General features: G+C 48.3%; 1 protein-coding gene across 1 annotated transcript in view; it reads right to left on the reverse strand.

Moving 5' to 3' along the window:
- LOC115079136 (adenylate cyclase type 10-like) overlaps positions 1-15,989 on the reverse strand; it is a 621,147-nt gene that overhangs the window by 80,573 nt on the left and 524,585 nt on the right. The window contains exons 30-31 of the mRNA XM_029582255.1: positions 8,947-9,151; positions 8,775-8,871 (exon numbers count right to left, since the gene is read on the reverse strand). Coding sequence (XP_029438115.1) covers positions 8,775-8,871; positions 8,947-9,151 — 302 coding nt within the window. The remainder of the gene's footprint in view (positions 1-8,774; positions 8,872-8,946; positions 9,152-15,989) is intronic.

Genomic DNA, 15,989 nt, shown 5'->3' on the forward strand with positions numbered 1-15,989 from the left:
AAGCAATTTTGCTTTATCCCAGGACAAGCAGGATGCTAGTCCTCACATATGGGTGATTAGCAAGCTAGAGGCTGAGTCAGGTAGCAGTGATGCTTTGTTGAAGAAAATGAGTCAGCCGAAGATCACAGCAGAGTGGATGTAGAAGGAGTTGGGATTAAGCTGGAAACAAGTTCTTTAAGACAGATTGTCCATAGGCTGAATCTTGTCGTCCTTCCTTGTCCAAACAGTAATGAGCTGCAAAAGTGTGAAGAGAACTCCATGTTGCTGCTTTACAAATGTCAATGATTGGCACTGAACGAAAGTGTGCTACCGAGGTTGACATTGCTCTTACTGAGTGTGCCTTTACTCGCCCTTGGAGAGGAAGGCCTGCTTTTGCATAGCAAAATTGTATGCAGTCTGCTAACCAATTGGATAAAGTATGTTTTCCCACTGCTCTACCAGGCTTATTTGGGTCATAAGAGACAAAAAGCTGATTGGATGTTCTGAGGGACGTAGTACGATTCAAGTAATAGGACAACGCACGTTTGCAGTCCAAAGTGTGCAAAGCTCTTTCCCCCTGGTGAGAGTGAGGCTTTGGAAAGAATGTGGGTAAGACTATTGTTTGATTTAAATGGAATTCCGTAACTACCTTAGGAAGGAATTTCGGATGCGTTCGGAGAACCACTCTGTCATGGAGAAACTTTGTATAAGGTTCATATGTGACAAGTGCTTGTAACTCACTAACCCTTCTAGCTGATGTGATGGCTATGAGGAAAATAGTCTTCCATGTGAGAAATTTAAGATCACAGGAATCAATGGGTTCGAAAGGAGAACGCATTAGTCCTGTTAAAACCAGATTCAGGTCCCATTGTGTAGCTGGAGGCCGAATTGGTGGATTAAGATGTGTTAGACCTCTCATGAATCTACTGACGAGAGGTTGTGTGGATATAGGTGCATCTCCTATCTTGTTATGGTAAGCGGAGATTGCACTCAAATGTACTCTGATTGACGATGTCTGAAGACCAGAGTTTGAAAGATGGTACAAATAATCTAGAAGAGTAGATGTGGGGCAAGTAAAAGGATCTGTATGATTTTGCTTGCACCAGAATGTGAACCGTTTCCATTTGAAAGAGTAATTTTTTCTCGTGGAAGGTTTGCGGGAAGCTATAAGCACTTGGGAAACATTTGTTGAAAGATGGAGTGGTTGTAAGATTAAGCTTTCAACATCCATGCTGTCAGGGATAGGGACTGAAGGTTGGGATGGCGCAACCGACCCTGATCCTGAGTAATGAGATTGGGAGCTATTCCCAGACGTATTGGATCCCTGACTGAAAGGTCTAGCAGCGTGGGAAACCATACCTGTCGAGGCCAATATGGGGCTATGAGTATCATGGTCCCCTTGTCCTGTTGTAGCTTCACCAGTGTCTTGGTGATAAGCGGTATGGGAGGATATGCATAGAGTAGGCCTGAGTTCCAAGGGCGAGCAAAGGCGTCCTCGGCTGGTTGGTGCTTCTGTTTGTGCAGGGAACAGAAGTTGGTCACCTTGTGGTTCAGGTGCGACGCAAAGAGGTCTGTTGTTGGCTGTCCCCAACGTTGGAATATCTTGGTCGCTATCGAGGGATTCAGAGACCACTCGTGTGGTTGGAATTGCCGACTGAGTCGGTCTGCTAGCACATTTTGAATTCCTGCTAGATAAGTGGCCTGTAGCAATATTGAGTGATTCAAGGCCCAGTCCCAAATTTGCGCAGCTTCTTGACAAAGGAGATACGAGCCCGTACCTCCCTGTTTGTTGATGTACCACATGGCAACCGTATTGTCTGTTTGGATTAACACAGTCTTGTGTGAAAGGCAGTCCTTGAACGCATGCAGCGCATAACGTATAGCTCGAAGTTCCAGAAAATTGATTTGATATGTGGCTTCGAGTTTTGTCCAAGTTCCTTGAGTTTGAAGAGAGTTTACATGAGCTCCCCATCCCAAGGTGGATGCATCTGTAGTTAACGTTATCTGAGGGATCGGCTTTTGGAACGGCAGGCCCTTGCGTAAATTGTCCTTGATTGTCCACCAGTTTAGCGATGAGCGAAGTTGGTGGGTTACTTGGATGGGAGAATGAAGTGGTTGAATGGCTTGGATCCATTGCGACCGAAGAGTCCATTGGGTAAGTCGCATGGCAAGTCGTGCCATCGGAGTGACATGAACCGTTGATGCCATGTGGCCTAGTAAGATTAGAAACTGATGAGCTGTCACTTGCGGTTGTGTGGACATGGAGTACGCCAACTGGGACAGTGTTTGTGCACGGTCTTCTGGAAGAAAAGCTTGTGCGAGGTTTGTGTCTAATTCTGCTCCTATGTATTGGAGTAGATGAGATGGTTGCAGGTGGGATTTTTGATAATTGATGAGAAATCCCAGTTTGTGCAGTACCTTTATTGTGTAATGTAGAGAAGTAAGCGCCCCTTGTTGAGATTGACTTTTTATTAGCCAATCGTCTAGATAAGGGAAGACATGAACACCCTGTTTGTGCAAATGTCCTGCTATTACTGCTAGGCATTTTGTGAATACTCTGGGAGCTGAGGCTAGGCCGAATGGTAGGACTCTGTATTGGAAATGCTGGTGTCCCACCTTGAATCTTAGGTACTTGCGATGAGGTGGGAAAATAGGTATGTGAGTATAAGCGTCTTGGAGATCCAGAGAACAAAGCCAATCCCCCTTTTGTATGAGAGGAAGAATGGTGCCTAAGGATACCATTCTGAATTTTTCTTTTCTTAGAAATTTGTTGAGATTTCTGAGATCTAGAATGGGATGAAGTCCTCCGGTTTTCTTTGGAATGAGGAAATACCGGGAATAGAATCCTCTTCCCTTCTGTGAGTGTGGTACGTGTTCCACAGCTCTTGCTTTCAGAAGAGTAGATAATTCCATTTGTAATTGAGGGATGTGTTCGAGATAGGAGTTTTGTGGTGGAAACTCCTGCGGGGGAGCTGTGAAGTCTAGGTGGTAACCCTGATGAACTATGGATAAGACCCATTGATCTGTGGTGATATTTTCCCAATCGTTGTAAAAGTGGGAAATCCTTCCCCCTACTGGTAAATCTGGAAAGGGGTTTGGTTGGCTCTGTTCTCCGGGACTGCTTTCAAAAGCCAGAGGTGGAAGCAGTTTGGGGCGGAGGCTGTGGCCTTGCAGCTCTCTGCTGTCTCTGCTGAGGGCGCTGTGGAGGCCTTGTAGAGCGTGGTCTTGAGGTCTGGGGGTAATACCTTCTCGGCCTAAAGAAAGGTCGTCTGGTGTCTCGCCGTGGCGGCCTGCGGGCAGGGTGAGTAGGAGTGTCATGGGACAACGTAGAGAGCTGCTTTAATGTTTCAGAGTGCTCTCTAAGCTGCGTTACGGCATCTTGTACTTTTGTTCCGAACAAGTTGTCGCCCAGGCAAGGCAAGTCCACTAGTTTATCCTGGACCTCTGGACGTAGGTCCGACGCCTTCAACCAGGCCCATCTTCGAGCACTGATGCCTGAAGCTGCCGTTCTGGAAGAAGTCTCAAACGCGTCATACGCCGCTCGCACCTCATGCTTGCCCGCATCCAGACCTTTCTGCACAATCTGTTGTGCTGCCTCCTGCTGCTGTTGAGGGAGAGAGGGTAGAAATTCCTCAATCTGCTTCCACAGGTTTCTTTGATGCTGCGTCATATACAGTTGGTACGCAGCAATTTTCGAATTTAGCATCGCTCCCTGGTAAATCTTACGCCCCATAAGGTCTAGGAATCTGTTATCTTTCCCAGGAGGGATAGAAGCGTGAGTTCTGGACCTTCTTGATTTCTTTTGCGCAGATTCCACAACTAATGAACTGTGTGGTAGTTGTGGCTTCTCAAAGCCTGGGGCTGCTTGGACTAAATATGTAGAATCAATTCTACGATTAACTCCCGGTGTTGAACATGGGTGCTCCCAAATCCGTTGTTGAAGTTGGAGTAGTACTTCATGTACTGGAATTGCTAGGTTATGTTTTGGGGGATCTACAAATTGTAGAATCTCCAGTGTTTGCTGTCTGTCATCCTTCTCTGCCTGAAGTTGAAAAGGGATGGATTCCGACATTTCTTGAACGAAAGAAGCAAAAGACAAATCCTCAGGAGGGGATTGCTTCTTGGTCTGTGGCGGAGTACCTTCTGATAAAAATTCCTCTGAAGAATACTCCGATTGTGTATCAGACCATGTATCCGCTGGTTGAGGATATGAAGGATGGCTTGGAATTGTAGATGGAGCAACTCCAGAGGGTCCTGGTAAAGGATCCTGGATGTCCGGTACCGCATCACTGGTATCACTTTCTTCCGCAGGGTATGAAGGCAAGGAAGATAAAAGATCATGATATCTTTTGGTAAGGATAGCATGTAGTCTTTTCTCAGAGGGAATCTCTGGATGCTTGGATTTTCCTGCTGCCTTTTTTCCCCGGCTTGAAGCTGCAGAAGGAGCTAAGGTATAATGTGGAGCTGGTTGTGCAGCCGTAGAAAGTGAAGTAGTGAGAAAGGAGAACATGGAGATGGGAATCAATGAGGAGATTGGTCTGGAAGCACTTGTGGACATTGAAGAATGTAAATTAGTCGATTCCATCGAAGGATGTGCGATTTGCATCGACGATGAGGCTGCTGACATCGATCGAGCAGCAGGCATCGTTGAAGAGCAGCTGGGCACGTCCATCGGCATTGATAGAGCTGCAGCAGTCATCGGCACCGAGATTGGCATCGGTATGGACGATGACGTTGGCATCGGCACTGGCATCGATATGGACGATGGCGCCGGCATCGATATCGAGGAAGGCATCGACTCGGTAGTCGGCATCGATGGAGTCATCGGCATCGGCCCGATGGCCGGCATCGACTGAGGAGTCGGCATCGACCCGTAGGTCGGCATCGGTCCTACCAGGGCCGGTGTTGGAGATGCCGCCGGGATGGCTTCTTTCATGGCATCGGCGACAAGCTTCTTAATCAAGGCTGTTAAGTCCGTCACGGATGTCGACGGTGTCGATTCCTCTGCAGGGATTACCGAGGTCGATGACAACTTCCGCTGTTTAGCCACCGGTTCTTCCGGCGGTGGCAACGGAGGAATCGCGTGATGTCTCCGGTGTTTATGTTTGGTACGAATCTCAGAAACGGATCTGGACGATGCCACAGACGGGGTTGGCGAGGAAGCATCTCCCGAACCTTGTTGGACTCTTTTCTTGAGAAGTATCTTCTTCGATACGCCTATCGGGGAAGATCTAGTCGAGGTCGATGGCGATGTCGGTGCTCTGATTTGAAAAATCTGAGCCATTTTTTCATGGCGAAGCTTCCTACCTTTCGCCGTCATTTCTTGACACTGGGCACAAGAAGCGATGTCGTGGTCTCCTCCCAAACAACGGACGCACTCGACGTGCGGGTCGGTGATGGACATAGTCCGGTTGCAGGCCGGACATTTTTTAAATCCGGAAGTTTTTTCGGTCGACATCCGTCGATGATTTCGGATTCCTTCTTCGTGAAGAAAGTAGGATGTTTGTCACCAGCTGGTGACAAACCGAGTAAGACCCGTAAAGGGAAGAAGTTTGAAAAATTTTTTAGATTGTTGTGAGGTAACTCACAGGCTCCTGGAAACCGCGATGCAGCTAGCAGCGCGGAAAAAAGAAGACTGGAGTGAGACCCCTGTGGCAGGAAATATCATGGCATGCCGAGCATGCTCAGTAGCCTCAGGCAGCCAGTTTAAAACTTCTAGAAACTTGCCAGAAGTTTTCCCGCTTAAGGGCTCCGTGGATGACGTCACCCATATGTGAGGACTAGCATCCTGCTTGTCCTGGGATAATAAATGTTTCAAAACAGCTATGAACAAAATAACATCCAACAATTAAGTTCACTTAGAGAATAGCCACTGCCATTAGCAATGGTAACATGGAATAGACTTAGTTTTTGGGTACTTGCCAGGTTCTTATGGCCTGGATTGGCCACTGTTGGAAACAGGATGCTGGGCTTGATGGACCCTTGGTCTGACCCAGTATGGCATTTTCTTATGTTCTTAACTCATAAAAACTATTAAACATTCTCCAAACACCAATAAAATATTTCAAAAACGCAGACATCACATAATATTAAATAATTAAAATGGCAGTCAATCAAGAAAAATAAACTTAAAAGCCACTTTTATTTACCCCTCCAGCAGCTCTCCTACTCCCCCCTTCCATGCAGGCCGTGGCACACACCAGAAGCAGCAGTAGAAGCTAAGCTCTATACTCATGGTCCTCTTCCTTAGTGCCCATGTCTCTCATACACACACCATACCAGTCATGCCCCCATGACCAGTTTCTGTCTCTCACACACCAATCATCTCCCAGTCCTTGACACACACACACACCAGTCACCTTCCTGAACAGTTTCTCTCATGCCATACACACACACAGGCTTCCCACTCCCGTGTTCTACTTACATATATGGGCTTCTCACTCTCATAATCACTTTCTCTGTCTCACACACATACACACACACACACACACACACTTACCAGTCTTTCACTCCCATGCTTGTTCTTTCCACATGCACAGGCTTCTAATTCCTATAATCACTATCTTTCTCTCACACACGCACACACACCAGTCACCTGACCTCTCTCATGCATACACACACACACACACAGGCTTCCCACTCCTATGTTCTCTTTCAGATACACAGGCTTCTCCCTCCCATGCTGTGTCTCACACACACCCAGGTTTCTCACTCCCATGCTCACTCTCTTCACATGCACAGGCTTCTCATTCCCATAATCACTTTCTCTCTGTTACACACACACCAGTCTCTCTCATTTCCATGCTCGCTCTCCACGTGCATAGGCTTCTCATTCCCTGAATCACATTCTCTCTCTCACATTCACACACACCAGTTTCTTTCTCTCACACACACCGTCACCTTACCAACCAGTCTCTCTCTCTCATGCATGCACACACACACAGGCTTCCCACTCCCATGCTCTCTCTCACATAATCAGGCTTCTCACTCCCATGCTTTCTTTCACACACCCCTCTTCCCCCCACAACACCAGGCTTCTTACGCCCATGTTTTCTCACATACCCAGATTTCTCACTTCCATGCTTTTTCTTTCTCTCTCTCTCTCTCTCACACACACACATCAGTCACCTCCCTAATGTCTCACACTCTCACATACACATCAATCATCTCCCTGAGCAGTCACTTTCATTGTCTCTCACATATACACACACATCAGCTCTCTGACCAGTTTCTCTCAATCACACACATAGGCTGGCTGGCTGCTTCTCTCTCTTTCTCTCACTCACTTCCTCTTCCCCCCCCCCCCCCGCCCGAACACAAATGGTAGCTGCAGCAGCCTCCTCCTCCAGCCCCTGCAGGCCAAGAAAGAACAATCCCATCGGCCGCGTGAGGCTCATGCTGCTGTCTCCTTTCCCAATTACCGGCTGCTTCGATTGCTCAGGGGCTGCTGCTGCTGCCACCGCTGCTATATTTCCATGCGGCACGGCTCTTTCTCCTTCCTGTGCACCATGTATCACTTCCTGTTCCGGGTCACGGGGGGGGGGGGGGATGGGAAGAAGAAAAGGCCAGCCGCGGGTGCCACTGCTTCTTCTACCACCGCTGCCATTCCCACTGGGCTTGAACGTACTGATAGCCTGGTGGCATCGGCAGCAGGGAAGGAAGAGCAGCGGGAGAGACCGGGAGCACGCGACACACCTGCCGGTGCTTGGCGACACACTGGTGTGTTGCGACACACCGGTTGAGAAGCGCTGCTTTAAAGAGTTCCTTAACCACTCACAAATGTTAACCCTAACCCCCATTTTGAGTTATCTAAAAATCATGAGGTACCATGTCAAAAGCTTTAACAAAAGCCAAATAAACATTCCCATATCAAAATTGCTTCTCTCATTCTCACAAACTCCAAATTTCTATCAGGTCTTGTTGCTGTATGATGAATAAGTGGTACAAATACAGTGGACCCTTGACTTACGAACTCAATTCGTTCTAGAGGGCTGGTTGCAACTCAAGTTGGTTGTAAGTCAAGACTATTTTTTCCATAAGAAATAATGGAAATTCCCATAATGCGTTTCAAACCTCCCAAAACACCCCTTACCTAACATTTTCATAATAAAAAAGGGTTGTATAATGTGCGTAATTACCAGAAACACCTATAATTTTCCTAGTGTACTCACCAAAAAGTTATAAAATGTGCCTAGACTACCAGAAACAATAATTTCATACTGTATTCACCATTCAAGTTGACATCTTGGCTTGCAGGAAGGGAGGAGGGGGAGGATTACTCCCTCCCCACCCCCTCAGAGCACATCTCTGGCCCCCAAACACTCATTTCCCCCTCCCAGCATACTCATCTCTCCCCTCCTGATACCTTGCTGTAGCCAGCTGAGTGCTACACTCCCTTTCTGCTGTTGCATAGAAACTTCCTTGGTCGCCAGTGATGCTGTTGCTTGCTGCAATGCTGTGCTGGGTCTGCCTATGTGCTCCTGTGTACATTTGCAGCTCTGGGTGCGCCTGAGATGGACAGGCTTCATCGGCAACAGCAGCAGAAGTCCCACCCACCAAGCCCAAAAAAACGCGATTGACAAGAAAAAACGCCCAATTAGAAGCAACCGCACGCACAAGTGGATACACATGGCCTTGGCCGGCATTCAGGTTGGAACTCAAGACTAACATTTTGGTTGTAACCCAAGTTGTTCGTATGTCAAGCCAGTTGTCACTCGAGTGTCCACTGTATTAAAAGACTGCACCAAAGGACTGCAAGTCGCAGAGAGGTGAAAAGTGCAAGCAGGAGATCTTACCTATTATTCAGGATCAGTGCCTTGAATAGAATAGGTAGAACTACATATTCCAGACTGGGCTTATTGAGCAAGACAGCCAGACGGTGAGAATGATATCCTGAAAGCCAACAAAATGGAGCGTTATTCAGCAAGCAGATCCTAAAATGATAAGAGCATGTGGACTGATACTCACCAAATTCAGAGGCTTCCTTCAGGTGGCCAAAGCACAGCTTGATATTAGCCAATGCACAGGATAGCTGACCAATGACAAAGATGCTTTCTTTGTTAAAAGGGAGATGAGCACTCAGTTGCATGGCCATAATCGCAAAACTTTTACAGTGTTCGAATCTCCCCATGCTCTGACAGCACTGGAAGTAATGCATGTAGGAGGAGATAATCTAGGAGGTGACAGAAGAAGAAAAAACAGGAAAAAAAACGAGTCTCTTAACACCAGCAAGAAGGTGCCACACCTGTTACAGACACAGGTAGTGCAAGGAAACATAGGAATTCAGTGTATGAAAGTTTGAATTACAGCCACAAGCAATGCAAGGACATAGTAAAGCCAAGTTGCATAGCTTTAACAGTTTTTTTTTTCAGCAGTTTATCAATCACATAACTGGGTCATGTAATTACATGTGGCACTGAGTGGAACAAAGCTTCCAGAGCTTTCTAATAAATACTGAGCATGTGTAGCAACCCTACAACTGTAACAGCATGTAACAGCAACCCTACAACTGCCTTCATGTCCCATTTAGCCAAGCTCAGAGTGGGGAGGGAACTCTTTCCATAGGGAAGGTAAGTGTGCTTGTGTGCTGTCTTCAAAGAATATCTATTACTTCTATGACAACAAACATTTCACTTATTGCTCAGTTGGGACTCCCTAGCTAAGGGTTGCCTTCAATAAAAAAGGGGAAGACAAGTGCTAACAGGCAGAAACATAGTGAAATTTAAATTTACCTGTTAATTTCCTCTCTTTTAGTCCTGCCAGACGAGTCCAAACAAGTGGGATATGCCCTCCCTGCCAGCAGATGGAGACAGAGAAAAAACCCCTCACAGCTGACTTTATGCCCCCTATAGGGGTCTGGTGCTGCCTTCAGTTCTTCAGTATCCTATGCCAAAGCTAAGACAACTAAAGGCAATTGTTTGTTTTTGTTTCCAAATTACCACCACAACCAAAACCTGATTCAACCATGAAACTATACTCCATGGTCATTACCCAGAAATTAAATAATCCCTACACCAAGGTCATGATTAGGCCAACTACCTTCAGTTTTCTGAACTTAACAGACAGAGCCCATGATTGTTATGGCTTCCTCAGGTGAGTTCTGGACTGGTCTGGCAGGACTAAAGAAAAGGAAATTAAGTTTAAATTTCACCTTCCTTACCATTCATGCCAGACCATCTGAACAAATGGAACATACCAAAGCTCCACCCAGACCAGGTGAGAGGAAGCCACACTAGCTCGCAGGACTCCTGTGTATAAGATGTAGCCTTTCCTGGCCTGCACACCTATACTGAGGCCCTCAGAATGCAAAAGAGGCAAAGGAACTGCACTGGCATTATTATCTGGAAAGACAGGTTCTGATTCTGCCTACATGAAGTCCTGTAACTGTTGCGCATTCTGTCTGCGCTAGGCCCACGCCCAGGCCTGCTCACCTTGCTCCTGCCCTAACGGGTCCCGGGCCCCGGGCCGTCCTCTCCCGCTGCTGTTGCCAGCACTGCCTGTCCACAGTGCACTGTGGCGGCATCTCCCAGGCCATCCACTTTGGGCTTTGTTCCACGCTGGGGCGCGGCGTCCTCTCTGGCACCGGCCCTGCCCCTAGGTGCACGCGCAGACCGCCCGGCCCTTTAAAGGCCCAAGGGCAGGAACCAGCTCCGTGGCACAGCCTGATGACGACATCTAGTTCCTGTATATAAGTGAAGCCCTGTCCCCCAGGACCTCGCCTTGGCAATTGGGTCGACACTGTGATGTAGTAAGCTTGCCTAATCCTGTTCCAAGTGTTTCCTTGTTCCAGTGTCTCCTTGTTCCAGCATCTCCGTGTGTTCCTGTATCCTCAGCTAGTACATCTTCAGACTGATCTCTGGTACTGACCTCTGCCTGCCTGACCATTCTCTTTTCTACTGCCTGGAACTGACCACTGCCTGCCTGACCATTCTCTTGTCTGCTGCCTGGAACTGACCATCCTCTTCGTCTGCCTGCCTGGAACTTATCCTTGCTTGTTTGACTACGCTTGGACTGACCTTGGTATTGACCCCTGCTTCGACTGACCATTCTCGACTGATACTCTGGCTCTGACCCTTGCGATTCACTCAGACACTCTCTTCTGGCCTACTGTGACTACCAGACCAACCTGCTGGGAATCCACCCACGGCCTTCACCTGACTAGACCCCGCAGGCATTGCCTGTCATGCTTGGAGAACCCCTTCCTGAAGTCTCCGGAGCTTCCAATTCGGGTATGGTCCATCCTCTCTACATCAGCCGCGCACCCTTGCTCATGGTGGGCACACCCCTTCGCTATCTCTCCAGGAGACCCTTCTGAGGTCCGGGTACCCAAGGGCTCAACCTGCGGAAACCCCGGACTGTTATTGGCAAAGTTCCAGCTAGCCTTTGTCTCCTCCCGTGCTCCGCCTCCTGGTGGCAGGCGCTCTCTGGGTCCAACCAGAGGGCCGTACCAATCCTGCACCAGGCCAAGGGTCCACCTCCAGCGCAACAGTAACCTCATCAAGTGGGCTTGTCAGCCCTCTGGGACCTGAAAACTTGCTGGAGCAAGCCAAAGCACTCATCTCCTTGATTCCTCCTGAAATCAATTCCTTAGAAACCATTGTGTTTTAATAGAACACATCAAAGGCATATGCAAGAAAAAACTGGTCACCTACAAACATCTCAAAAGTGACCTATGACACATTTGAATAAAGCTTTCCATGTCCTGGGCTACTTCACTCTACTTTCTCAACATCATAATGGAAAAAAGCCTGATTCTGACAAAAGTAAAACACTACCCTTAGAAGAGAGATAATATTGGGCTCAGAGATATCTTTTCCACTGAAGTTACCAAAAGCCACCAAGGACACTGATTTCAACAGCAAGACTCAAAGAGATGCCCACTAGGCTTGAGAGGAAGGGAGGCCAGACCCCTTCAAAACTAAACTCTGATTCCAAGTTGAATTCCACAGCATACTTGTGGTTCTTGACTCCCTAGAAGAAAGTAATCCATCCAAGAGAGTAATGAGACAGCTTTCATGACTGTCCCTTTCAGCAAGCCACAGCCAGTCTCTGCCCTCTGCAAGATTTGCAAGATATGCCTTAATCCCAATCTCCAATTTCAGAAGAACAAGGTTAAAGGAATTGATCCCTCAAAGGGAAATATTGCCTCCTCCATAAACTAGAATCACAGAGGATCCAAAGTCTAATTCGTCCACTAATGGTCCTCTTTCATGCCATTGAAGGCTGTAGCCAAAGTTATAAATGCTAGAAGATCCCTGTTATTCTCATTTACAGCCTAGAAGAATCTTCTGACCTGAGGAAAGGGTGAAGGAGAGCCTCTGCTTACACTTTCAGAACTGAGTCTAAGGCAGCGATTCTAAACTGGTATGTTCGACCAACTAGTGTATCATCAACCACCAGCAGGTGTGTCACGCACTCCCACTGGCCAGGCTGCTTTTCTCTTCCCCTCCATTCATCCCAGCTAGAGACTGCAGACTTCCTTGCAATTCTGTTGCTGCCACCCACACTGTCAGCATGCTGAAGCCCAAACGGGAATGGCACCAATGTCAGTGGGAGTTGGCAATTACAGCATGGCCTTTTCTTCTTCCCACCCCCTGTGGCCTGGAAGAGAAAGTGTTGCTCTGTGGTGCATGCAGGAAGAAGAAAGGGCCATGATGCATTCAATGGCATTAGACGGAGGAGCAGTGCAAGCCCAGAGAAAAGCAGCTGTTGTGGATTGGGAAATAGTAGCATTATTTCCCATGTCCAATTGGGTCAGGGGGGCTGGAGGAGATAGCTGCTACAGCAACCATTTGTGTTGGGAGGGGGAGTGAGTGAAATTGAGAGTGAGCCAGCGTATCAGAGAGAGAATGTTTGTGACTGAGAGTGTGTTTAACAGAGATCGTGTGTGTGTATAAGAGAGAGAGTGCATGTATGTGACTGAGGGACAGACTGATCAGGGAGGAGACTGGTATGCATATGGAAGACAGAGAGAGAGACTGGTCAGGGAGGTGACTGGTATGCATATAAGAGAGAGAAAGAGACTGGTTAGGGAGGTGACTGGGATGAGTGAGAGAGAGACAGACTGGTCAGGTAGATGACTGGTGTGCGTGTGAGAGAGAGATTGGTCAGGTGGGAGACTGATATTGTTGCATCCGTCAGTCGTAGATGGCTGTGACCACTCTGTCTCACCTCTTTTTTGCCCTTCTCCTCCTCCATGGGTAAGATGGCTGCCTCCGGTGCCGAGTGCCAAAACCCTCGGCATCTCCAGCTCAGCATGGGCATCCCCGTCTGCCATGCTCCTTCCCATGGCCTCCTAGGGCGTGCGCGCACGCTGCCTATGCTTATCTACACGTCATGCGGGAACCTCGGGGGCGTCCCCACTGCATGTCGTCAGTACCTCCGGGTATTTAAGCCTCCGCTCCGCTCCTAACGAACGAGTTAGCAAGGACTTCGCTTTAGCTACTATGACCACTTCTAAGCTGCACGCTTAGATTCCTCGCTACCTTCCGGGGTATCTCGCTCCTGAAGAAGCTCTGGGCACCCGCTCCTCGGGGGCCTCTCGCTTCCAACTACCCTTCGGGGTTTCTACTACTAACACAGACAACCGCTCCTCGAGGGCCTCTCTTCTTTTTTCAGGATTATCTGCAGGGCCTTACCAGCAGGATTATCTGCTGGTAAGGCCCTTGCTCCTCGAGGGCCTTACCAGCTCAGAGTATCCTGCACCATGGACCTCGTGTCCCACCTTCATCATCTACCTGGAGGATTCCTGCACTACTCTTCAGTGAGTACTTCTATGTTCCAGCTCTCCATTTCCACCCACCAGGTTCGGCTTATCTCGCTCTGCAGAACACTACCAACCTTGTACATCCGGGTGAGACTTCTACATCTGAGACTGAGCGTATTGGCACCTTGCTGGACTTCAGTGCCATTTCTTCCTGCACAATTAATAGCACGTCGAAAATGCGCGGCCAACCCCCCCGAAACTAATACATGTTGATGGCCCTATTAGTTATTCTCACACATTACAGAAAGTAAAATGTGCAGCCAAGCCACACATTTTACTTTCAGAAATTAATGCCTGCCCAAAGGCTGGCGTTAATTTCGGCTGGCACTGAGGAAGTGTACAGAAAAGGAGAAAAAACTGCTTTTCTGTACACCCTTCGACTTAAAACATAGCGATATTAAGTCAGAGGCCCCAAAAGTTAAAAAAAAGTAAAAATTAAAAAAAAATTAAATTAAAAGTCGGCCCGTGGCTCGCGGGTTGGAAGACGGATGCTCAATTATGCCGGCGTCCGTTTTCCGAACCCGTGGCTGTCAGCGGGTTTGAGAACCGACGCCAGAAAAATTGAGCATTGGCTGTCAATCCCACTGACAGCCGCCGCTCCTTTTACCTCGGGCCCTAATTTGCATAGGCCACACTCCTGAATCGCACGCCCAGGAGAGTGGCCTGTGTGTGCACTGGGAGAGCGGGCGCTCGCTGGCTCTCCCATGCGTTTTTCTGTACCGGCCTGTAAGTTGGTAACGGTATAGATGGAGATCCTGGCAGGCAGAAGTAGTTGGATTGCAGGCACCAAGGCAGGGAGAGCAGGCCCTCGAGGAGCGAGTACCTGGTATCCCAGATAGGAACCTGAAAGAAAGCAAAGGGCCCCCGAGGAGCGGGTACCCAGGTTAGATGAATAACCCCGAAGGGCAGAGAGAGCTTCCAGCGGCAGCATGGAAGTGGCAGAGTAGCTTAGACCGGAGGCATTCCAATCCTTGCTAACTCGAGTTGTTAGCAAATGAAGGGCAGGCTAAATACCCGGATGGCGTGACATCACTCGAGGGGGTTGCCCCTGAGGTTCACGCCATGACGTGGATAAAGACGTGGGTGGCGGGCGCGCGCACCCTAGGAGTCCCTCAGGAGAAACATGGAGGATAGCCTTGCCATTGCCGTTCCAGGGACACCAGAGAGAGTGGCATGAAGACACAGCGGTAGCCATCTTCCCAAGGCTAGAGGAGAGAGCAGGAAGAAAGGTGAGGCACAGAGGTCGAAGCCGTCTGAGACTGATGGACGCAACAGTGGCCAATCAGGTCATGCCATGCAAACCTGTCCCATCTGTCTGGGAAACTGACAGGCCTAAGATCTGCAGGAGGACTTCTCCTAGGCCTCACCTCCCCTACTCCTCCATTATCCTTACTAGTCTCTCTGCTCTGCAGAGGTGTTGAATTTCAGACTCTCACTCTCATTGACTCTGGAGCCGGAGGTAATTTTATCTTGAAATGCTTAGTAGAATTTCTACGTATTCCTACCACACCAATAGCTAAACCATTGCTATTGTCTTCTATCCATGGGGAACCACTTCCTGGAGAAGTTTCAACGAGTACCCAGGCCGTTGCCTGCACACCAGAGCTCTACACTCTGAATCCATCTCATTTCTCTTATTGGAAAAGGCCATGCACCCGGTGGTATTTGGACTGCCTTGGCTACAAGATCATATGTCACAATTTAATTGGCCACGTTGGAATTGTCCCGGTGGGGTCTGACTGTCATGGTCGGTGCCTCGCGGAAGTTTCACCGCTCATTTGCATGCCCATTACACCACTGTTACCTGGCTTACCCCCACAATACGCCTCTTTCCAGGATGTTTTCTCAAAACAAGTAGCAGATGTACTTCCACCACACAGAGTATTTGACTGCGCTATAAACCTGAAACCCAATTCGGAACCTCCCAAAGGAAGAGTTTACCCTCTTTCTGTAGCAGAGACTAAGGCCATGTCTGCCTACATACAAGAGAACCTTCAAAAGGGATAATGGAAAGACTAGGGGGCACTCCATGAAGTTAGCATGTGGCACATTTAAAACTAATCGGAGAAAGTTCTTTTTCACTCAATGCACAATTAAACTCTGTAATTTGCCGCCAGAGGATGTGGTTAGTGCAGTTAGTATAGCTGTGTTTAAAAAAGGATTGGATAAGTTCTTGGAGGAGAAGTCCATTACCTGTTATTAATTAAGTTGACTTAGATAATAACCAACGCTATTACTAGCAACG

Source organism: Rhinatrema bivittatum, chromosome 17 (genome assembly GCF_901001135.1).
Source record: "Rhinatrema bivittatum chromosome 17, aRhiBiv1.1, whole genome shotgun sequence".
NCBI lineage: Eukaryota > Metazoa > Chordata > Amphibia > Gymnophiona > Rhinatrematidae > Rhinatrema > Rhinatrema bivittatum.